The 23406-nt window shown below is 48.5% G+C and overlaps 1 protein-coding gene and 1 pseudogene across 1 annotated transcript; one reads left to right on the forward strand and one right to left on the reverse strand.

The window, feature by feature from the left end:
- The first annotated feature begins 265 nt into the window (after positions 1 to 265).
- Positions 266 to 23337, forward strand: TRAIP (TRAF interacting protein). Its single transcript, XM_015076978.3, has 15 exons — positions 266 to 1438; positions 7979 to 8036; positions 8556 to 8639; positions 10923 to 10962; positions 11550 to 11677; positions 12903 to 12997; positions 13489 to 13602; positions 14586 to 14673; positions 15296 to 15385; positions 15783 to 15871; positions 19904 to 20059; positions 21895 to 21943; positions 22222 to 22371; positions 22491 to 22541; positions 22752 to 23337. The coding sequence occupies exons 1-15, from the start codon at positions 1341 to 1343 to the stop codon at positions 22869 to 22871; spliced, it is 1410 nt and encodes a 469-aa protein (XP_014932464.2). The 5' UTR covers positions 266 to 1340; the 3' UTR covers positions 22872 to 23337.
- LOC106979273 (small nuclear ribonucleoprotein G-like) lies at positions 2726 to 3235 on the reverse strand (annotated as a pseudogene).
- Positions 23338 to 23406: the final 69 nt, after the last annotated feature.

Raw genomic sequence — 23406 nt, forward strand, 5'->3', positions numbered from 1 at the left:
CCACTGTGTGTTCCTTGATTGTGGTGGGTCCTCCGGACTCTAGAAATCCTTATGGATGGGGAGTCCTTTCCTGGGCTTGTGCCAAAGAATAACCTCTGGGCTGCTGTTCTAACAAGTCCTGTTGAACAAGAGCCCTTGTCTTGGCTTAGGCATACAACTGGAGGCCACCATGGGGCAACCACCGTAGGTAGAGACCTTGCCCATGGCCAAAGTGGGCTTCCCAGAGTTGGGGAGAGGGTGCAGGGTGGGCATTGCACAAAGGTTCTATGCTACCCTTTGTGTTGATTCCTCCTCCCTGTGAACAACACCTGTGCTTTCCACATAGGCTCAAAGAACTTCACTCTGGGTCTACTTCAGGTGGAAAAATAAGCTTTATATCATGGGGCTTTACAGAAGGTTTCTTCTGGGGAGAGGCTATTAACACTGCTAAAAAAGAGTTAAGCATGAGAACTCATAGGAAGAATTGTTCCAGCCCTGACTTGCCCAGGTGAATTCACCAGGGATGCTGCTCTTACTCAGGGAGGACTCCAAAGATAACTTCTCTGATGTGGAAATCAGAAAAAGGGTTTGTTAGTCACTGTTCTGTGAAGCATCTGGGCTTCTAAAATTCCAACCCTAGTACAGTTCGGAGGCATGCTGATCCTCTTGGGAGCTAAGAGCTAAAGTCAGGGTACAGGCCTTGCCACCTCCAAACTGAGGGATCATCATGACTTGCTTGAATAAAGCCAAGAGTGAGCTTAGGGTGTCCTGAGTGGTTAGACCTGTGTCCATCTTTCTAAAATCACTCAGAGCTGAGGACTGAGAGGGCGGGAACTACGGGCTTCCGGTGTACGGCTGAGCACTGCCCAGAGCCCAGGGGACTGATCTCCATCGTCCCATTCCCCTACAGCTTCGGTCTTGTCCACACTCCCGAAATGCAGAGAAGGCTGCCCTGAGAGAATAGCGCCGTGCCCGGCGTTCCTGGCACCAGATCTGGCTTAGGAGCATAATGCCGTGTCTTCCTCCAGAAAGGGGAACGGCTGGCGGCGTGGCTGCTGCCGCTACCTGCCAAATCCTTAAGGGAACCACTAGATAGTTACCGCTGACAGACCCAGGTTCGCGCTCAGCCCCAGGATTCTCTACGGCCGTTAAGCCCTGCCCCCTATGGTTCGTCCAATCGGGACCCAGCCTTCAGGCTCCGCCTCTACGTTGCTGCCACCACTTCCGGTCCACTCCCGGAAGTCCCGCAGTGGAGCCAAATTTGAAGCCTGCGGAGAGGCGGGGACGGGGGTGGGGCGCGGTCGCAAAGCTGGACCCGTCGAGGTTTCCTTGGCTGCCTGACCCCCTTAGGACCAATCATCATGCCTATCCGTGCGCTGTGCACCATCTGCTCCGACTTCTTCGACCATTCCCGAGATGTGGCCGCCATCCACTGCGGCCATACCTTCCACCTACAGTGGTGAGTGACTGCTGTGTCGGGGCTGGGCGCTCGGCCTAGTATGGCTACAGTACTGTGGGGTGTCGGGTCTCTGGGCGGAGCCCAAACAGGTGATTAAGACGGAACTAGATGGAGCCCCAAGGTAGATTCCCCACCTGGGCAGAGGCAGGTCAGGGCAGGCTTCCCAGAGGAGGTAACAACTGAGCTGAGTCCAGGGTAACAGAGTTGGCTCAGTGCGGATAGAGTAGAGGATTTCTTGGTCAGCTTGCAAAGTGATGTGACCTCAAAACTATTAATCTGGTCGGAGGTGAATTTTTGCTGTTTTTTTATTTAAAAAAAAAGATTAAAAAATTTTTTATATATTTATTTATTTTGAGAGAGAGAAAGCAAGCAGGAGAGGGGTAGTAGAGAGAGAATCCCAAGCCGACTATACGCTGTCAGCACAGAGCTGGGTGCTGGGCTTTATCTCCTGAACCGTGAGGTCATGACCTGAGCGGAAATCAAGAGTGGGACACCTCACTGACTGAGTAACCTAGGTGCCCAACTTTTGCCAAATTAATGAGCCCTTTTATTTGTTTGAGATAACCTGGTAGGCCTCTGGCTATCCGATTTGTTATGGTTTGCTTGATGGTTTGGGATGATTCTATCCAGAGTCATCTCCTTGGTCAGACACTCCAGAGTATTCATTGATGCCAGGTAACCCAAGTTAACATGGAAGGGCAAGGAGGTGCTCCCTGGTCAAGTCCTGCTGTCCCTATAGGACCGTTCTGTTGAATGTACAGCTGGTGAGGAAAGATTCCCCCAGCAGCTGTGAACTGGCTGATTCAGAGCTCCTATTTAAAAATTGAAATATAATTGACATACTATATTATATTAGTTTCGGGTGTACAACATTTGGATCCAATAGTTGTATACATTACTTGATGCTTACCACGATAATCGTAGTAACCATCTTTCACCATACAACAGTTATTACTGAGCATATTTCCTATGTTGTACTTTTCCATGACTTATTTATCTTATGACTGGAAATTTGTACCTCTTAATTCCCTTTATTTCACCCATCCCCCGCCCACCTTACCTCTGGCAACCACCAGTTTGTTCCTCGTATTTAAGAGTCTGGTTTTTTGTTTGTTTTGTTTTTTAGATTCCACATAAAAGTGAAATCTCTGACTTATTTCATTTAGCATAATACCCTCTAGGTCCATCCATGTTGTCACCAATGGCAAGATCTCATTCTTTTCTATGGCTGAGTAATATTCCAGTGTGTGCGCCTGTGCACGTGTCTGTGCATGTGCACGTGTGCACAGGTATGCTATGCCTTCTTTGTGTATCTATCAGTGGACACTTGGGTTGCTTCCATACCTTGGCTATTGTAAAACCTTCTTTGTTTTTTTATTTTGGTAAATTATACATCACATAAGATTTGCCATGTCAACTGTTTTTGACTATCACAAAAGTTTATTTAACAAAGAATTTCAATATGAAAATGTACATGACCCAGTTTTTCTATTATAGTAAAATGGATCCTTTGGAGAGGGGACAAGTGGAAGCAGTTGATTTCTCTGGTGAACACAGCCTTTGTTTATACTCGTTCCAAGACTTCTAATATGATTATACTGTTCCCTCCTATTACCACCATTCCAGTATTGTTCTGTTGCCTGCTAGTTATCATCTGCACACATTTATCTATTACAAGATTCTTATAGGGATCAAATCCCTGCAGCATTCCTTGGACATATCTGCCACCATTTAATTTCAACAATAACTTCTTGTCCATAATTCTTTTTTTAATTTGGGAGGGTGAGCTTTGCTCATGATGTTTAATTGGTAAGCTCAAAGATGCCTTCCATTTTAACCATTTTTAAGCGTACAGTTCACTGATATTAAATACATTCACAATGCTGTGTAACCATTACCACTTTCTATTTCCAGAACTTTCCCATCATTCCAAACAGAAACACTGTACCAATTAAACAACAATTCTCCATTCCCTGCTCCCCACAGCTCCTGGAAACTTCTATTTCACCCTTTGTCTCTTTTTTTTTTTTTTAGTTTATTTATTTATTTGTTTGTTTATTTATTTAGGGATAGAGAGAGCAAGTGGGGGAGGGCAGAGAGAGAGAGAGAGAGAGAGAGAGCAAGCGAGCAAGAATCCCAAGCAGGCTCTATACTGTCAGCACAGAGCCCCATCTGGGGCTCCATCTTATGAACCATGAGATCATGACCTGAATTGATATCAAGTCAGAAGCTTAACCAACTGAGCCACCCAAGTGCCCCTTAACACTGTTTCCTTGAATTTTCCTATTCTAGGTACCTCATATAAGTGGAATCATACAATATTTGTTCTTTTGAGTTTTGCTTACTTCACCAAGCATAATGTTTTTAAGGTTAATCCATGTTGTAGCATGCATCAGAATTTCATTCCTTTTATGACCAAATAATATTCAATTATATGGAAATACCACATTTTGTTTTTCTCTTCATCTGTTAATGGACCTTGGGTTGTTTACATGTTTTGGCTAGTATGAGTAACACTACTATGAATTAGTGTAGAAGTATCTGTTCGAGTCCCTGCTTTCATTTATTTTGGGCTAAACCCAGAGGTGGAATGGCTGGATCAAATAGTAATTCTGTGTTTAATTTTTTGAGAAACTGCTTTACTGTTTTCCACATCAACTGCACCATTTTACATTCCCACCAACAATGCGCAAGGGCCCTATTTCTCCACATCCTGGTCAACTCTTGTATTTTCTGTTTTTGTTTTGTTTTTCATAATAGTTATCCTAATGGGTGTGTTTTTTGTTTGTTTGTTTTTGTTTTGTTTTGTTTAGTGTGTGTGTTTACAGCTGTCTCTTCCCTCTTAGTATGCTTTCACTGTATTCTATAAATTTTGGTATGTTGTGTTTTCATTTTCATTCATCTCAAGGTATTTTCTGATTTCCCTGTGGTTTCTTCTTTGACCCATTGGTTGTTTAATAGTGTGTTGTTTAACTTCCACATATTTTGTGAATTTTCCATTTTTTTTCCTGTTACTTATTTTCAGTTTTGTTCCATTGTGATCAGAAAAGATACTTTGTGTAATTTCAACCTTTGAAAATTTATTAATACTTGTTTTATGACCCAACATATGGTCTATACTGGAGAAATATTTCATGTGCACTTGAGAAAAATGTGTATTCTGCTATTATTGGGTGGAGTATTTGTCTGTTGGATCTAGTTGGTTTATAGTGTTGTCTAAGTCCTCTATTTCCTTATTGATTATCTGATTGTCCTACCCATTATTAAAGGTGTGGGGTATTGACCTCCCCAAGTTTTATTGTAGAACTGTCTATTGTTCTCTTTAATTCTGTCCAGTTTTCTTTCATATATTTTTGGTCTTTGTTGTTAGGTTCATATATGTTTATTATTTATTTATTTCTTTTTGAAAGAGAGAGAGAGACAGAGAGAATGAATATGGGAGCAGGGGAGAAGGGCAGAGGCAGGGGGAAAGAGAGATCATTTATTTTGAGAGAAGGGAGGGCAGAGAGAGTGGGAGAGAGAGAATCCCAAGCAGGCTCTGCACTGCCAGTACCGAGACCAACACGGAGCTCTGTCTCACGAACCGTGATATCATGACTGGAGCTGCAATCAAGAGTTGGAGGCTTAATGAGCTGAGCCACCCAGGTGCCCCTTTTAATTAATTTATTTATTTTTGTTTTTGTTTTTTGTAACTTAAAAAAAATTTTTTTAATGTTTATTCATTTTTGAGACAGAGGGAGACAGAGGGCAAGTCGGGAAGGGGCAGAGAGAGAGGGAGACGCAGAATCTGAAACAGGCTCCAGGCTCTGAGCTGTGAGCACAGAGCCCAATTCAGGGCTCGAACCCACGAACTGTGAGATCGTGACCTGTGTAACTTTTTTTGATATAAAGTCTATTTTGCCTTACAGTAACATAGCCACTTCAGCTCTCTTTTTGTTACCATTTTTACTTATCCTGCTTGGGATTCATTATATTTCTTTAACTTATGGAATGGTTTCTTCAATTTTGGAAAGTTATCAGCCATTATTATTATCTTCATGTATTGCTTCTATCCCATTATCTCTTTTCTTTTCATATTAGTTTCTTATTTCTGTTATAACAAATTACTACTAACTTAGTGGTTTAAAACAGCACAAATTTATTATGTTGTAGTTCCAGGGGTCAGAAGTCCAAAATGGGTTTACTGGGTTATAGTCAGTGTGGGAATATACCTTTCTTGGCTTATGGCCCTGTTCTCCCCATCTTCAAAGCCAGCAGGGTTACATCTTCAAATCTCTCTGTATGACTCTGACACTTAACTTAAGGACTCTTGTGATTACGTGGGGGCACACCTGGATAATCTCCCCATCTCAAGATCCTTAATCACATCTGTAAAATTACTCTTGTCATGTATGGTAACATATTCACAGGTTTGAGAAATTAGGACATAGACTTCTTGGGGAAAAGGCATAATTCTACCTAATACTTTCTTTGTGAAGCTCCTTATCATATGTATGCTAGATCTTCTCACAATATCTTCTATATCTTTTATAATCTCTTATATATTTTTCTATCTTGAGGCTCCATGCTCAACATGGAGCTTGAACTCGTGACCCTGGGATCAAGAGTTGCACACTCTACCGACTGAACCAGCTTGGCACCCCCATTTTTCCATCTTTTTAATTCTCAATGTTTTCTCTAACCTATCTTTTTGTTTTACTAATTCTTCAATTATGCCTAAACTGCCATTAAACTGATCCATTTAATTATTGATTTTCGCCACTTTTTTGTTTTAGAATTTCTTTGGTTCTTATTAAATTCTGCCATGTCACCTTTTATTTTGTAGTTCTCTACTGATATTTTCTTTGTTTTCCATTGATTGATAGATTGATTGATTGATTTTTAATTTATTTATTTATTCTTGGGAGAGAGAGAGAGAGAGAGAACATGTATAAATGGGAGAGGGGCAGAAAGAGAGGAGGAGAGGGAGAATCCCAAACAGGCTCCACACTGTCAGCGAAGAGCCCAATGTGGGGCTCAAACCCATGAACTGTGAGATCATGACCTGAGCTGAAATCAATAGTCAGGCACTTAACCAACTAAGCCAGGTGCCCTGTTTTTTTCTTTTTTTTCTTTTCTTAATGTTTATTTATTTTTGAGAGACAGAGAGAGCGCAAGCAGGGGAGGGGCAGAGAGAGAGGGAAACACAGAATCTGAAGCAGGCTCCAGGTTCTGAGCTGTAAGCACAGAGCCTAATGTGGGGCTCAAACTCACGAACCGTGAGATCATGCCCTGAGCCAAAGTTGGATGCTTAACTGACCGAGCCACCAAGGCACCCCCTTTTTTTCCTTTTTTAAAGTAAACTCTACCCCCAACATGGGGCTCTAACTCACAACCCTAAGATCAAGAATCACATGCTCTACTGACTGAGCCAGACAGGTACTCCTCTAATGATATTTTCAGTTTTGATTTTTATTTCTTTAGTATAATGTGTTATGTTGTATGTGACAATTCCCATATCTGAAGTCTTGCTGGATATGTTCTGGTTTGCACTTGTAATGCTCTTTTCCTTGTATGACTTTACTTTAAGAAAACTAAAGCATTTACTTTATGTAAATGGAGTCATATGCAGTATACCTTTTTTGTATCTGGTTTGTCTTCCTCAATGTTATGTATATGTGATTCATTTGTAATATTGTTCTTAGTTGTAGACTCATTCTTTCTTGTTGCCATATAGTATTCCATTGCGCATGGCTAGCTTTGATTATATCTTGTACATAGCATATGAATTTTTTTTTTTTTTAAGAGAGAGTTAATGAGCAGGGGAGAGGGGCAGAGAGAGAGAATCTTAAGCGGGCTCCACATTCAGCATGGAACCTGACGTGGGGCTCGATCCCATGACCCTGGGATCATGACCTGAGCCGAAGTCAAGAGTCAGATGCTCAACCAACTGAGCCACCCAGACACCCCTATGAAAAATTATTTATAGAAAAACTTTGAGGCCTGGGATGATGGTATCCCAGAAACAGAAAGACCTCTGTTTCTCCCTGTTCCCTGGTGGGAGAGTCTACTAGTAGGAGACTAATTAAAGTTTAAGGCTTGAGGTTTTGTTGGACCACTCAGATAGACGATGCAAAGCTGGACAGTATTTTACTTTTAGCACTACTTGCATTTACTTCTAGTTTACCCTTACTCTGAAAGTGTAGCCCTTGGGAATCCTAGCTTAAAGTGGGTGTGTTATTAGAATCCCTATCTCTGAGGGATCCTGTGCTTTGACTGCTGCTCTTTAGTCCAAGCCTAGAATGTTGACAAAAGAGCAGCTGAGCGGTAAGGAGGGCCACACCAACAGGGCCAAAAAAAAAGGACTTGTCCCAGAGTGCTTGTCCCAGTCAGGCCTTATGGGATGTGCTGTACCACCTGTGGTAACGGCCCTCCTATGTGGGCAGGCTCTGGGTCAAGAAAGAACAAGTCAGACCCTGTTGTGGTTGGGGTGGCTACCTGCTCTATGTGTCTCTACCCAAGCAAAGGCTCACCAGTCTGCTTTTCTGCTTCTCATTCCAGCCTAATTCAGTGGTTTGAGACAGCACCAAGTCGGACCTGCCCACAGTGCCGAATCCAGGTGAGGGTGGTGGGTTGAAAACACTTCAGCTGAAGATATCTTTTACTTGCCAGGAAGCAGAAATAAGGAAAGATCTCTGAAACTGAGCAATATCTTTGACCTTTTTGAACCCTCATGGTTTGAGGCTGATCAAACCTTACTTATGCTTTTGAGTGGCTCAGGAGGCCTGCTTATGCCTATGAGTAGCTAGCAGGTGGACTTATTGCCTGGGCTAGTCTTCACCTAGGTAAATCTGGCCTCCTTCTCTACCTTTCCCCATTTCCTCAAAGCACTTAGAGCTGGGGTATCTTTTGAGTAGTTACCACATAGGTTTGTGGTGATATGACTTTAGTAACCACCAAAGTGGTGGCGCCAGCTTAGGGAAACTATAGGGTTACAGAGTTCATCTGATTCCAAGGGAAGTGTTGTGAAAAGTTGGGCCTGAGAATAGGCCTGGCTGCACGTTAGGTTGCATGTATATCCCTGTCCTTGCACGTGACCCAGCTATATACTCATACTCTATCTTGTCCTTCCATCCAGGTTGGCAAAAGAACCATTATCAATAAGCTCTTCTTTGACCTTGCCCAAGAGGAGGAGAGTGTCTTAGATGCAGAATTCTTAAAGGTACCTGGGATTTATGTCATTCTACTGAACTCCAAGCCCCTTGAGAATTTACTTTCTGCTCCCACCCAGGGTGGGTACCTAGAGTGTCACGAGGGAGTCTGGAGGGAGATTTTGTAGAGGTTTCAAGGCAGAGGGGAGGAGAGCAGAGGAGAAGTGATGATAAGACCCAGTCATTGGAGAAATACACTGTTAGGGAAGAAGGAAGCCTGTTTTCTTTAAAAAAAAAAAAAGTATTTTTTTTAACGTTTATTCATTTTTGCGAGACAGAGAGTGAGTGGAGAAGGGGAGAGAGTGGGAGACACAGCATCTGAAGCAAGCTCTAGGCTCTGAGCTGTCAGCACAGAGCCTGACGCAGGGCTTAAACTCACAAACCATGAGATCATGACCTGAGCCAAAGTCAGACACTTAACCAATTGAGCCACCCAGGCGCCCCTGAAGGAAGGGAGCCTCTTGACTGTGAACCTTCCCTTTGGGATTTTAGAGTAATTCCCAACAAAGGCCAAAATGTCTCTCCTGAGTTTCTCTCACCTTGCAGAGGTTCTACAGCCATCCTTCGCAGCCCACTTTGCTGCTTGGACAGATTAGAAAACTCTTCTAGTCCACACAGAGAAGATGTGTGGACCCACTATTCACAAACATGGCTGTGCCTCAAAACTGTGAGAAAGCTTGGTGTATATCCAGGTGACTGAGTCTTTCCCAGATCAGGAATAGAGGGCAGAACCCCTGGAATCAGGATGTGAGCCCACACTGCTGGGGAGAATGGGTGGATTCCCTCCTACACTTATTCCCCCAAGTCCAAGATTTAGCTTTCTTTGTGTACCAGAGGGCTAGATTGGTAGAAACCTCTCAAGAAAGTGGGATTGGGGTTCACAATGAACCTGGACTCTGAGGGTTAACTTGCTGGGCATCTGTCAGTCCTGGGTTCATTTGGCTTTGGGTCGGGGTGGGGTGGGGGGGTGGATACCATGATGTCCTTGGAACCTTACTGCTTCAAGAAGGTAGAGGTTTTGTGCTTAAAGCCAACATGTTCATTGTCATGGTAACTGCTCCTGGTTTTAAGCCGCATCCTCCCTGTGATAAAGACAACAAAGGCAGTTTCGTTTCTTTCTGGCTTTCAAAGCCAGATCTAGGAGAGGGAGAGGCAATGTCTTGAGTAGTTTGGAGCAAGGGCTTGGAAGGTACCCTGCCAGGTATAAAAAAAAAAAAAAAAGCCAGGGGACTTGGGGGAGCTTTGGGTTGGTGTCTGTCCTCTGCAGCCCGTGCATGCCCTTCTCTACCCACCACGTGCACTCTAGGATGTTCTTCCCACAGTGACCAGTCCAGCTACCAAAAGCTTTTGCCCCAGAGTCCTGGGTGGGGATTTTGACAGTAGGGGGCTTATCCACCCACTGGGGCTGGGCTTTAGTATTGGTCACATGTAAAATCCTGAGTCTTGTATTGACCCGGGAAAGGTGATCTGGAGGAGGATTTGCCTGGATTCCATCCAGCTACCATCCTGAACCCTTGGCCAAGCCTTTCAGTTCTGCAGAGCCTGGTTTTCCTGCTTATGCAGTAGGTACTTCTCTTGCCTATGGGGGTGTTGAGTGCTTTGAATTCCTGAATGGAGTCTGGGCTCAGTTCTGCCCCAGCCTCTCAGTGGTTCTACGGCAGTGGCTGTGTAACTTATGCACAGGCTTTGAGAGGTTCATTTGACCCTCAGAATAGTCTGGTTAGAGCCTAGCACATGTGAGGTTTCATCCAGAGATACAAAGTTGTCCCAGCTCACCTACCTTATTAGGGTTGGGAGATTCATGGTATACAGAGCCAGCTTAGAGCTTGAAGAGAAGTAGATTGTGAAGCAAGGGTGGAGGGAAGGAGTGATGACCCAAGGTCCCTGGGCATCCCAACTCTGTGTCCCTGGTGAGTGCAGCTGAAGCCTGGAGAGGGAAAGGGCCAGGCCAACACAGGGCCAAGGAAATGATGGAATCCTTTGCTGTGAGACTGATCACACAGGTCCAACTTCACTTTTCTTGCCCCTCTTCTCCCTCTCTCCCTGTCCCAGGGTCTTCTACCAGAGATTATTTTTCTCCACCTCACCTACTTTTCAGAAAAGTACAGAGATAAAGCAAGATGTATCCCTACACTGTTGGCTTGGCTTGGCTGTGACATACAGCAGGGTCTGTGCCTCCCTGGACCTACAGACCTCATTGTCCCTTCCTGGATCTCCCTGCATGCCTTTTGGGGTGCTGTGTGGAAGCCAGCTATGATGCCTTTCTATTGCTTATTGTGGCTATTGCCTTACAGAATGAACTGGATAATATCAGAGCCCAGCTTTCCCAGAAAGGTGAGTTAGTAGGAGATAGGTGGCCCTGGGAAGTCCCTGACCCAGGTCCTGAAGGGAGAGATCCTTGGGAGGAAGGCCTCCAGTCTTCTGGTGAAGCTAGGGGCTCTCCCTGCTTTGTATTTCCAAGAGTTTTGCCAGGTCTTGTGATTGGCAGGAAAGGAAAGGAAAAGGAGGTGCCTAAAGCTGTCCACCTAGATTAGGTGAGCTTCTTTTTGTCTGAGGCTTCCTGCCAGGACCCAGGCCGGGAGGGAGCTACCTAATGGGACAGAGTATTTGTAGGAGAGGGTTTGGCTGGAAACCTGATTGAGTTCTGAGATGATGAATTAACTCTACCCATGGGAGTGGGGAGCAGTGAAATCTTTACTCAAGTAGTTCCAAGCAGCAGAAAGAGGGTCTCATCCCCTGAATGAAGAAACTCTGGCTCAGCTTCCCTGGTTTGGTGCATGCCAGAGAGAGAAGCGGGCCACCCAATTGCTGACCTGAGACTTTTCCTTACTTGGCTCTGGGGTGGGGGGCTGGAACCTAAGGTCTAAGGTTCTTATGCTGATGGGTGAATGGGCCTTCCCCTCCCCCACCCCCCACTCCAGAGAAGGAGAAAAGGGATAGCCAGGTCATCATCGACACTCTGCGGGACACTTTGGAAGAGCGCAACGCCACTGTGGAATCTCTGCAAAAGGCTTTAGACAAGGCTGAAATGCTATGCTCCACCCTCAAGGTTGGTCCCCAGGTTCTGTGGGCACAAGTTGTTTGGGAGATATAGCCTGGTCCTGAGCTCACCACTCTGGGCTTATCTTCTGGTTCTGCCTTTGTCATTACCTTCATTTATACAGTTGTAAAATGGAGGCAAATCCCTTTTCCCCCAGGCCTCCCATATTGTGCCCATCCAGCCTATAAACAAAGAGCCATATTGGCTACACTTCTGGATTTTGTACTAGGTAGTTCGGACAGGTGAGGACTTCCCAGGGCTTCTTGGAGGGGCTTCTCAGCCAAGACCTAGGTGAGGCTGGACCTTGTTTCCAAAAGTGGTTTGTACTCCACTGATGAAGCCAGACCAAAGAACCTTCCATTAGCACTCTAGTCCTTGGCTGGGTTGCTCTCTGGAGCCAGATCAAACAGCATCCCAGGGAGGAGCAGGGGCCCTTTGAAGTCGGCTGTGCTGAGCTGACCAGGCAGATCAAAGCCTGCAGAGCAAGCAGCTCTAGACCCAGATGAATTTTGTATCAGCCTGGGTTGGTGAGCCTCTTGCTCTCTAAGGGGCATGAGGTGATTGATCTGAACCCACAATTGATATGCTGGCCTCGTAGGAAGGAGCAGTCCTTGCTGGATGCCATTTGTAAGGGAAAGGGAGCCATCTTTATGAACAGATAGGGCCCCAGGTGTTCGTTGTCTCTGTTCCTGCTTGGTGGCTGGGCTGGATCACATGGCCTGGCCAGTGGGAGGGAAGGAGTGAATCAGTACCTAGCTGCACAGCAGGAGTCTTTGATGGCATTCCCAGGTCAGAGATGGAGTGGTTTGTGCTGAGGACAGCCTGGCCAGCTGCCTCTGTCTCGGCTCTTCTATCCTGGTAACTGTCCATGGGTCTAGATGGTGGATAGCAAGGCCTGGATCTGTGTTTCTTCACCTTCCTATACAACATGCACCATGAGCCCTTAAGTCACAGGACCTTGGCAGCCCACAATGGGCCTGTAGATGGTTGCAGTGGGCTGTCCCTGTGATAATATATCTCAGGAGGAAGCAAGCAGAGAGCTAAGGAAACAGTTGGCCTAAGGCCTCGTAGCAGAAAAAGCACAAACAGAGGGGCCCAGGCGCCTTCCTCCCTTGGGGGCTGGGGACACATGGTTATCAGCATTTTGAAAAGGAGACAGTTCTCCTGATGACTTTAGCCATCGTCCCTGGGATTGTCCAAGCAACAGGTATGTATGGATGTGTGTGCTCTTCAGAAACAGATGAAGTACTTGGAGCAGCAGCAGGATGAAACCAAGCAAGCACAGGAGGAGGCCCGCCGGCTCAGGACCAAGATGAAGACCATGGAGAGGTGAGCTTGGAGCTAGGGACTGCCCTCTGCCCTTGCTCCTGTGGCTCCCAGGTGGCACAACTCTCAGGACTACAGGGGGATTGGGTCACCTCTGTGGTTCAAATCTCTCCATAGGCCACATGGGGCTCAGGCCAGCTGGGTATGGGCACAGGTCTCCTTGCTTGACCTCTGCTTCCCATGGGGGCCCTTGCCTCACTCCTCCCTGTTCTGTTGCCTGTGGCCTGACAACCTGTCAGGTTTTTTGCTCCAAAAACCTTTCTCTATGGATTCCTGACCTTGAGGAGCTGTCAGCACCCATTCTTCCCCAGCAGCATCCCTACAGCTGTGTTCAGCTCTGCTGTGGGGCCTTTCTTTGGATAGACCCGCCTGCTAGAGCATGCTGGCAGCTCAGGCTGTTACCATAGCAACAGCAGCAAAGGGAAGCAGAGCTGTACTGGGTACCTACCCATCAGCCTCCAGATTTTAAATGCCGTGGGTTGGGTGTTTTTCAGGATTGAGCTCCTACTCCAGAGCCAGCGGCCCGAGGTGGAGGAGATGATCCGAGACATGGGTGTGGGACAGTCAGCGGTGGAGCAGCTGGCTGTGTACTGCGTGTCCCTCAAGAAGTGTGTACTCTGGCCCCTCTGACCCAGCCCAGGAGCTAAGCCACGGCACCCAATCCGTCTGCTCTCCATCTCTTGCAAAGCAGAGCAGGCAGAGCTAAGGGGCAAGCTCAGGAGCTATGCTGCCTCAGTTTGCACCTTGACCCCACCTCTCACAATGTGGCCAGGAGCCAGTCTCTTAGCCTCTGACCCACAGCTTCCTGAATGGAGATAGTAATAATTTGCCTCATAGGGCTATTGAAAGAATGAGTGTGAATTATAAGTGTTATTTCTTTTTATTTATTTATTTTCTTACATTTATTTATTTTTGAGACAGAGAGAGACAGAGCATGAATGGGGGAGGGTCAGAGAGAGAGGGAGACACAGAATCCGAAACAGGCTCCAGGCTCTGAGCGGTCAGCACAGAGCCCAACGCGGGGCTCGAACCCACGGACTGCTAGATCATGACCTGAGCCGAAGTCGGACGCCTAACCAACTGAGCCACCCAGGCGCCCCTATAAGTGTTATTTCTAAGAGGGTCGGCACCACTCTCTGAGCTATATAAACCCCATCATGATAAATGGAGCCTATTTCCCATCGGCATTTATTGACTCTGCCTGATTTGAATCAGAAATTTGGCTCAGATTCTCCATTATCATGGAGGTGAGACTGGGGGAAAGGGACAACTTGGCTGACAGGCATGGGATCCCAGATATCTCCTGTGAGACCCAGATGAGGTAGGGAGCCTCTTTGTGAGACCTTAACGAGGGCAGGGCTTGCTGCGCATCCTCTCAAATCACTGGTGCCTGCACGACAGGCAGGGGATAGAGACTCCCCAGCTCTCTTGCAGGACCCCCCAAAACATTACCCTGTTGTGCTCAGGTGTCAGAGTAGGAATGAGAACCGGCCTAGGGGACAGCCTGGGCTTTGTGTTTGCTTGGTGCTGTGGCTCATTCTGACCAGCAGCATGTCCGATTCTGGCATCTCTTTTCCTGGCCCCCTTGTAGAGAGTATGAGAATCTAAAAGAGGCACGGAAGGCCTCAGGGGAGCTGGCTGACAAACTGAAGAAGGACTTATTTTCTTCCAAAAGCAAGGTAACAGTGGGGAGCAGAAGATGAGGGGAGAGGTGGCTGTCCTTTTGTCATGCTCGTTCCTGTCTCCTGAGCAAAGCCATGGGGCTGGATGGCACAACGGACTCCATGGGGCTCTTGGGTGACTCACAGAGACTGGTTACTGGGCCTTACTGGGCTCTGGCTCTGGCTCTGTGGCTGGCCCACCAAGGCCGGCAGTTCACACAGGGTTCTCCCCCAGTATGCGCACGGTTACACTCCCCTCTATTCTTCCTGGTTCCTAGGCACCTCTTAGCTGGCTGGAGAGCACAGATCCCTAAGGTGCCAGTGTCCGAGGCCTATTTTTGTACCAGGCCCAAAGTAGGAGGAACCTACTTGGAACCTGGTTCAGTCAGCAGAGCTGTTTTATTTCTGGGCCCAGTGCATCCATGGACTATTGGGCATAGAACGAAGCCCTTGTTCCTGGGCAGCTTCAGATGGACATTGACGGATTAAAGCCCTGCCCCACAAGGCCAGAGTCTCTCCTTGTGTCCTCAGACTCTTCTGGACCCTGGGCTCCTACGAGCATGCACTAGGTAGCAGCAGGTGGAGGCAGAGCACAGGGCCACCTGTTGGCTTGTCCTTTACTCCCTATACTTTCTTACAGTTGCAGACAGTCTACTCTGAACTAGACCAGACAAGGTTGGAGCTGAGGTCAGTGCAGAAGGACTTACAGAGTGCTGACAAGGAAATCACAGTAAGTGACATCCCTGGCCAGACGGGAATGAGGAGTATTTTGTGTGTGCTCCAAAAGCCTGGGAACCTGTGCCCCAGTCAGTGGCAGTGGTTGTGGGTTCCCTTTATCTTCCTGGGTCAGAGTGGGTCAGGATATGCACTTTGACCCTGATTTGGAGCCTGGGCCTTCTCAGTAGGGGACAGACAGCACCTGTCCTGTACCTATGTCCCCAGGGTCACCAGAGGGGAGGCTTCCCCAGAGAGGGGTTCTGAGGCTGGGTATTCCTGGCCTCTTGAGCCTGATGTTGGGGTTCAGATTTTGGTCTGTTCCCAGGATGCATGTTGCTCGTGTCCTTGGCAGTCTCTCCAGTCTTGCTGCCTCAGCCTCTCTTTCACACTCTTCTCTTTCCTTTCCCAAGAGCCTGAAAAAAAAGCTAACGATGCTGCAGGAAACCCTGAACCTGCCACCAGTGGACAGTGAGACTGTGAACCGCCTGGTTTTAGAGAGGTTTGTTGACCTTCTGGGGTGGTCATAAGCTGGAAGAACTCTTTGGTAAGGGTCTTCACTACTCCTGGCTTTGGTTGGGTGGGTGGTCTATGTGGGCCTGTAGGCTGTGGGCCTCCTGCCCTGGGACACAGCCAAGATTTGGTGGGAAAACAGCTTTGAGGCAAGTTCTGGGCTCTAACGAGAGGCCAGGGTAGGCCATAGGGGACCTAGGGATGGGCAGGGAAGGGGAAGGAGCATGGGCTGTCTTCAGGAATCCTGTTTATGGAATGCTTACTGAATGCATCTGTCCACCCCAGATTCTGAAACAAACACGAAACCAGTCACCAAAATAATTCCCCTATGGTCTCAGGAATGTGTGCATTAAAGCTTCCAGCAGAGGGAGCCAAGAGGCAGGGGGATGGGTGTCCCTGCCAGGACTGGCTGCCCATTCCTCTCTGGGTGTTTCACAGAAGCCAACTAGGTGAGAGCATCAGGGATGTCCTACCTAGTTGCCCAGCTGATGGCCCAGACAGAAAGCATGTAACCCAGCGGCCCAGCCTTGTATTTGAGCCACTTTTCAATGTCCTTTGGAAAATCATTATGCTCCTTCCCCATATCTGATGAGTTGCTGGAGTCTGCCCATTTAACCTCCGGGGTACTTCCTGATCTTATCCCTTACCACCACCCCCACGTAAGGATTGTGATCCGTCTTCCTGCTCCTCTTGTCTGCCCAGCTTATCAGCCCCTGGGTATCACATCATTCCTCCCCCACCAAACACTCCCAGACCTTCTTGCACTATGCCAACGCACTCTTAGAGCCAGCCTGGGAGCTATAGTAGATCTTTAGGCTTCAGCCAAATAATACTGTCAAACCAAGCAGAATATCCCTTGCCTTCCCATTTCTGGGCCTTTCTGTATGTCAGCTCCTGTTCACACTGGTGGGTCAGTTGCCCTGCAGAGCCTTCCCTAGCCTCCTCAGCAGGAGTAAGCTCATCCTCCTCTGCACAGGTAGTATTTATTTAGATGTTGTGTCAGGTGCCATGGGCCACAGAGGTGCTCTAGAGTCTTGCCAGAGCCTGGACCACTCAATACATACACACCCAGCTATAAGTAGACTGGGAGCCACATCTTAATCTGTGTCCCTCACCACCAGCCTCCTTACATGCACCATCTTTTCCCTACACCGTAGCATCTGCACGGAGGAGTGAGTGCCAACAAGCCAGCTTCTCATTCTCATTGGACCTTTAGTTCTTCAACCTTTGCTTTCTTTCTTACCTCAGACCTTCCATGTCTCTTTATGGAGCCAGAGCTGCCTGCCCACCCCAGCTTGGGTTGGACTGAGAAATGGCTGTGGGGATGTGATGGGCACATGACTGACTGTGAAGTCCAGTGTATGGCTGATTTTGATGAACTAGCCTGTGTGTCTGGTCCTTCCTCTGCACTCCACCCTCAGAGCCCATTGGCCATGCCAGCTTGGACCCCCAGGTAGCACAAGGGCCCTGTCAGAAGCTTGACAGTTAGGGAGCTGATAGTCTCAAAGACCATCTCATGTGTTCAAACATTTAGAATTTAAGCTTTCTCAGCAGGAAGTAAAAATTCTTTTGCTAGGAATCACTCAAGGCTGCTATCTACAAGCTCCACGGTGCTCCCTACACTTCCCATTTGATGGTCCTCAGGGTGTTTCCACATGCTTGTCCTCTGTATCCAGCATCCACAGTGAGGCACGCCTCCAGGCTCCCAGAGACTTTGCATACTTGCTTTTGCTTACTTTGTTTACCACTCCAGGATGGAGTGAGGCCTAAACTTCCATAACAGGTTCTTACTGAGTGCATGCTGCATGTATGGCCCTCTCGGTTCTCTTGGAGCTTGTGTTCTGGTGGGATAGGCAAGCTGGGGGCTTAGATGGCTAAGCCCCAAAACCCCCTGACCACATACTACGACAGGCCAAATCCCATGGCAAGAAAAGTGGCGCTTGTGCCATTTGTATCTAGAAGCTTCAGTGAGGGGTGAGCCCTGGCTCAGGTTTGAGGCACACAGGAGCCACCAGGGCATGCAGCTCGGGCTGGCAGGGGGTTGTCGCATGGCTGCGGAGAGCAGGGTGTGATGAGGTTTATTGACCCTCTGGGGTGGTAGACAGTAGCAGAGGACTTGCTGGGGTTGGTAGATATTGGCAGAATAACAGATACTACAAAAACGTTGTCATGAGTGCTCCTGGCTGCTGCTTTATGCTGGGGATCCCAGTGGGGGAAGCAAAACAACCAGCATGGCGTTGGTTTGAGGTGCATTTGTGCAACCTTTGTTTTCACTTGCAGGCAAGAGAGGGTAGAGCGTTCAGGGACCTGGCCAGGGAAAGGAAGAGAGAGTCTAATCTTCCCACATTGCTTACCCATCCAAATCAGTGTAGGTAATTCCCTTTTCTCCAATCTGCATGCCCCATTGGGCTCCTGGCCAGTGACTAATACCCTCACAGTGCATCTCCTTGTCCTTGAGCGATGGGCGTAGGGCTTTGGGCAGCCCTGAAAAGGTTCCTTCCTAAGGGAAGGAAATAGGGATGTTCTTGGGGCTGCCCTGCCATTCCCCAGAGTTTTCTGACCACAGGAGCTAGGGAACGCCACCAGGCCTGGATGGGCTAGAAAAATCCTATTGGCTGCAAATTTCTTTTTTTCTTTCTCTCTCTTTTTTATTTTATTTTTTTTAAATTTGTTTTAATGTTTATTTATTTTTGAGAGAGACAGAGACAGAACGCGAGTGGGTTAGGGGCAGAGAAAGAGGGAGACACAGAATCTGAAGCAGCCTCCAGGCTCCAAGCCATCAACACAGAGCCCTTTGGGGGCTCAAACTCACAGAGCTGTGAGATCATGACCTGAGCCGACGTCAGACGCTCAACCAACTGAGCCACCCAGGCGTCCCTCTCTCTCTCTTTTTTTAAAGTTTATTTATTTAGAGAGCAAGTGCAGGAGGGGCAGAGAGAGAGAAGGGGAGAGACAGAATCCCACGTAGGTTCCACACTGTCAGCACAGAGCCTGATGTTGGGTTCGAACTCATGAACTGTGAGACCATGACCTGAGCCAACACCAAGAGTCACTTAACACTTAACTGACTGAGCCACCCAGGTGTCCCAGAGTTCTATATTACTTTTTATTGTTTTATTACTATTATTTTTTTTAGAGAGAGTGCACAAGTTGGGGAGAGCAGCAGAGGGAGAGAGAGAGAGAGAGAGAGAGAGAGAGAGAGAGAGAGGGAGAGAGAGAGACTGACTCATAAGCAGGCTCCACGCTCAGCACAGAGCCTGACACGGGGCTCGATCCCATACCCTAGGATCATGACTTGAGCCAAAATCAAGAGTTGGATGTTCGACAAATTGAACCACACAGGTACCCCTCATATTACTTTATAAATGCAACATATGAGCATTTCCCCATGTTACTTAGTTTACTTTCCAGAAACACTACTATAATATCTGTATCATAGTCAAGCTATGAAAGTGCCAGCTCCCTAGGAGAGTCATTTTGACCATTTCCAATATTGGGCTATGTGCCATCTACATCAATCTGTGGTCACATCTCTGGCCCCTTGTACTGCATTCTGAGAGATGAGGCTGTTTGGTCAAAAGGCAGTAACCTTTTGTTTGTACGCTTGGGTTTTGTGTGTGGTTTTGCTTGCTTCCTTCCATGTCTTGAAGACTTTCACTGGTCCCACTATGGTGTGAAGCACTAAGCCAAGTGGTTTTTTTTCTGGCCCCTTGTACTGCATTCTGAGAGATGAGGCTGTTTGGTCAAAAGGCAGTAACCTTTTGTTTGTACGCTTGGGTTTTGTGTGTGGTTTTGCTTGCTTCCTTCCATGTCTTGAAGACTTTCACTGGTCCCACTATGGTGTGAAGCACTAAGCCAAGTGGTTTTTTTTCTGTAGAGATTCAGGCTTCCTTGCAAGGTGGCCCTGGGCCATGTGTGGGCTCCAGACCCCTGGAACCAAGCCATCTCTGATGCTGCAGAGACTGTTGTCCTTCTGAACTGCCGCGGTGGTCCAGAGTAACCACGCCATCTCTGCTTATAGCCCAGCCCCTTTGGAAATGCTGAACCTGAAGCTTCGCCGACCAGCCTTCGGTGATGATATTGACCTCAATGCCACCTTTGATGTGGACACCCCTCCAGCCCAGCCTGCCAGCATCCAGCAGGGCCGTGCCAAGAAGCTCTGCCAAGAGATAGCACAGTAAGTGGTAGTGCCTGGCCATGTCCACAGCCTGGAGGCAGGATGACCAAGAGGTCTGTGTAGGCCCTGCCATAGTTGCTCTGAGTGGCTGACAGGGCAGTGAGGGTCACCTGGGGTTGACTATTACTTTGGTTCTAGCCACCTCTTCTTCCCTTTCCTGAGTACTCACTGTGGGCAAAGCCCTTCTCGCTTCTTTCAGTCATCACTATCACCCTTCAAGCAAAGGTGTTGGGATGTGAGTTGGAGAGAACACAGGGGTCCCAGTAGGGGCAGGTCTAGATTGATGGTGTTGGGGTATGTGTGTACTCCCCATATCTTGAATGCCTGCCCACCAGAGTCCTGAGCCAGGGACTCTGAAGTTCTTCTTCCATTGTGTGCCTCTTGGGCTCATGCTTGAGGACCATCTCAGATCATGGTGCCCAGGGCCCCATCATCTAAGGGGGTAGCCCACAGGGGCAGGCTTGAGAAGCTGTGGGGAGCTGTAGTGGGATGGGCAGGACCTGCACAAGGGACCCAGTGGGACTGGGAATGGGGAGGTTGTCTCCTTGGCCACACAGGGCGAGTATAGTTCATCAGGAAGACAAGAACTACTCCCCTACGTACGTGTAGGTATATGCTACTCAGGTGAGGGGGTCAAGGGCTGAGTGGTTTCCTCCTAATCAAAACCTTTGGACGTGAGAGAAAGAAATTGAGGTGTTAGGCAGTGAAAATGGAAAAGGCCCAGGGAGAAAGCAAAAGGGAGAGCCAGCTGAGCTCTTCACCTCTCCCCACCCTCAGGGGTGGAGGTACCCGTGCTGTACAGGGCCAGGCCTGGTAGCAGTGGGAAGCAAGCCTTGGGCATGTGGGCTGTAGTCACAGGGCCTGTTAGTGCCTGCTGCACACCCTGGCTTCTTCATGTTGTCTTTTCTCTAGCTGTAAAGGGTGAAAGTGGACACCTGGGGCCTGCAGACTGCCAGGCCTTTTAGAGACATTTTTATCATCTTGAGGGCCTGCAGTGAGTGTGAGGGAATCCAGGATGCTTCCCCCTTGGATCAGCCTCCCCAGAGCCAAACTTGCAGCAAGTGGAGAATCTTCCCATGGCTTTCATGTAGCCTCACCACAGGCTATAGGGACAGGAATGAAGGGATCCAGAGTTGACAAGACTGACCCTCCCCTTGTCCTCATGGCTATGAGAAACCACAGGGTCAGCCTTTAGGTCACCCTCCTGCTACCCCCTCTGGGAAAATACCAGGAGAGGGTATTCAGCTGTTAGTGTCCCCAGGGATTGGGTGGAAACACTGTGTCTAGCTCTGGAGCTATGAGTGAAGGGCCGGGGCTTGGGGCCATAATTCATTATACCCCAGACTGTGCCTGCACAGATCACCTAAGAAGATGGCCTAGCCCTGTGTTGTGAGAGTACTTGATAGACTATCTACTGAGGGTATTGTGGAGATGGTAGCCCCTCTCTGGGCAGACAAGGCTAAGTCTGAGATCACGAGGTGCCCTCTGCCTATATCAGCTTTCCCCCTGTGGTTGGTGAATCAGCTGGGCCTCCAGCCACACATAGAACCCAGGACATAGTGAGGCATTTGAGGCCTTGGGGAGGATTGGAATTGGCTTGGCCCCGAGTGGAAGCCACAAAATTGAAAAATGGTCCAACTTCCCATTCCTCCTCCACTCTGGCAGCTGTTCACAGACCTGCACTTGGGGTGGGGCTGACTGAGGTGCCTTGCCCAGCACAGCCATTACAGCAGCAATGCCACATGGTGGTTCCCCAAGGGCCATGTGCTGAGCCTGGCTCACCAGGCCCTGTATCTTGCTCACCTGCCTCTTGTCTTTGTGTCTTGCTCTCACAGCTCTCCTGTTCAGGACATCCCCAACAAGATGCCCAATGACCCCAAGCAGGTAAGGTTTCCCTGAAGAAGTCAAGCAGTCACCATCCAACCCTTGCCAGAACTGAGTGTAAAGCGGGACTTCTGAAAGGGCAGGGTGTTGCCAGAGGCCTCTGACTCCTGGCCTGGGGCTAAGACACTATGGAGCCACCCTGGGAACTCTATTCATTATCCTATCTGCCTCCTGGTGAAGCATCAGAGATCCTGGTCCTGCTCCACCACCCCTACCCGCCCCCTCCTTTGCTGCCATCTCTCTCGTCAAGTCTGCCTTTGGGGACTCCCCCACCCCAGGAGTCCCAGCTCTCGCTGGGCGGCCAGCGCTGTATGGGAGAGCCAGATGAGGAGCTGGCTAGTGCCTTTCCTGTCTTCATCCGGAATGCTGTCCTAGGCCAGAAACAGCCCAAGAGGGCCAAAGCAGAGCCCCGTCGCAGCACAGATGCCGTGAGTATGGCTTCCCACAAGTGGCAAATGCCAGCCCTCTGGGGGGGGGGGGGGGGACAGTGGGGGGCCAGCTTCCTAGCTTCTTAACTTGGCCCACTCACTTCTTCCTTCCGCCTTAGATAAGGACCGGCTTCGATGGTCTTGGAGGTCGGACAAAATTCATCCAACCTGTATCCTTGTTCTGTGGCACTGGGCTAAGCTGAGCTACCCACACCATCCCTTACCTGTACCCTCAGACCCTAGCCTGGCAGTGGCTGCAGCCTCAGGTGTGCAGAGACTGACCTCGCTCAGTATAGCAGAGCTTCCCCCCTCCAAGTCTGAGCCTTTGCTGCCCTGCATTCAGTCTCTTCTTTAGGCCTCTTCCTTGACATCTTCTTCAGACTGACACAACTATGATCCGCCCACTGCCTGTTAAGCCCAAGCCCAAGGCTAAGCAGAGAGTCAAGACAAGGACAGTGCTCCCTCCCTCCCAGGCCAAACTGGACACCTTCTTGTGGTAGTGAGAACAGTGAGTCTGATCAGTGGCCAGATATACGCCTCCAACTTATAGGCCTGGACTGGCTCAGCAGGAGGTTTTGGGGGCACGGCCCCTCCTCCGGGACCAGCCCTGAGGGCAAGGGTAGACGAAAAGATGGGGATGAGGGTGAGGCCCAGGAACTGTGCTTTTCCTGAACTTACCCTGCCCACCCCCACCATACTGGGTCTACCGTACTGGGCCTACATGTGGTTGCCGATGTGAGACCAGCAGGACCTGCTGTCTGTTAAAGGCTCTTGTGTATAGCCAGATGTAGCCAGGCTGCTTCTGGTTCTCCAGGTCTTTTGTTGACTGTATGGACCAAAGTGCTCAAGGCTTCTCAGGCAATTTCAGCCTGCCCATGCTTCTGCCAGCTTCTGACTTGCTGCTAGGCATGGCCGGAGCCAAGCAGGGTGGGGAACGAGGGGATGGTGGTGGGAGAGGATAGGGGGGAAGATTTCTATGTAAAATAAAAAAGATAGAATACTTTCTTCCTGGCTCTGGGAGTATAAATTTGCACC

The sequence above is a fragment of the Acinonyx jubatus genome, chromosome A2, assembly GCF_027475565.1.
Source record: "Acinonyx jubatus isolate Ajub_Pintada_27869175 chromosome A2, VMU_Ajub_asm_v1.0, whole genome shotgun sequence".
NCBI lineage: Eukaryota > Metazoa > Chordata > Mammalia > Carnivora > Felidae > Acinonyx > Acinonyx jubatus.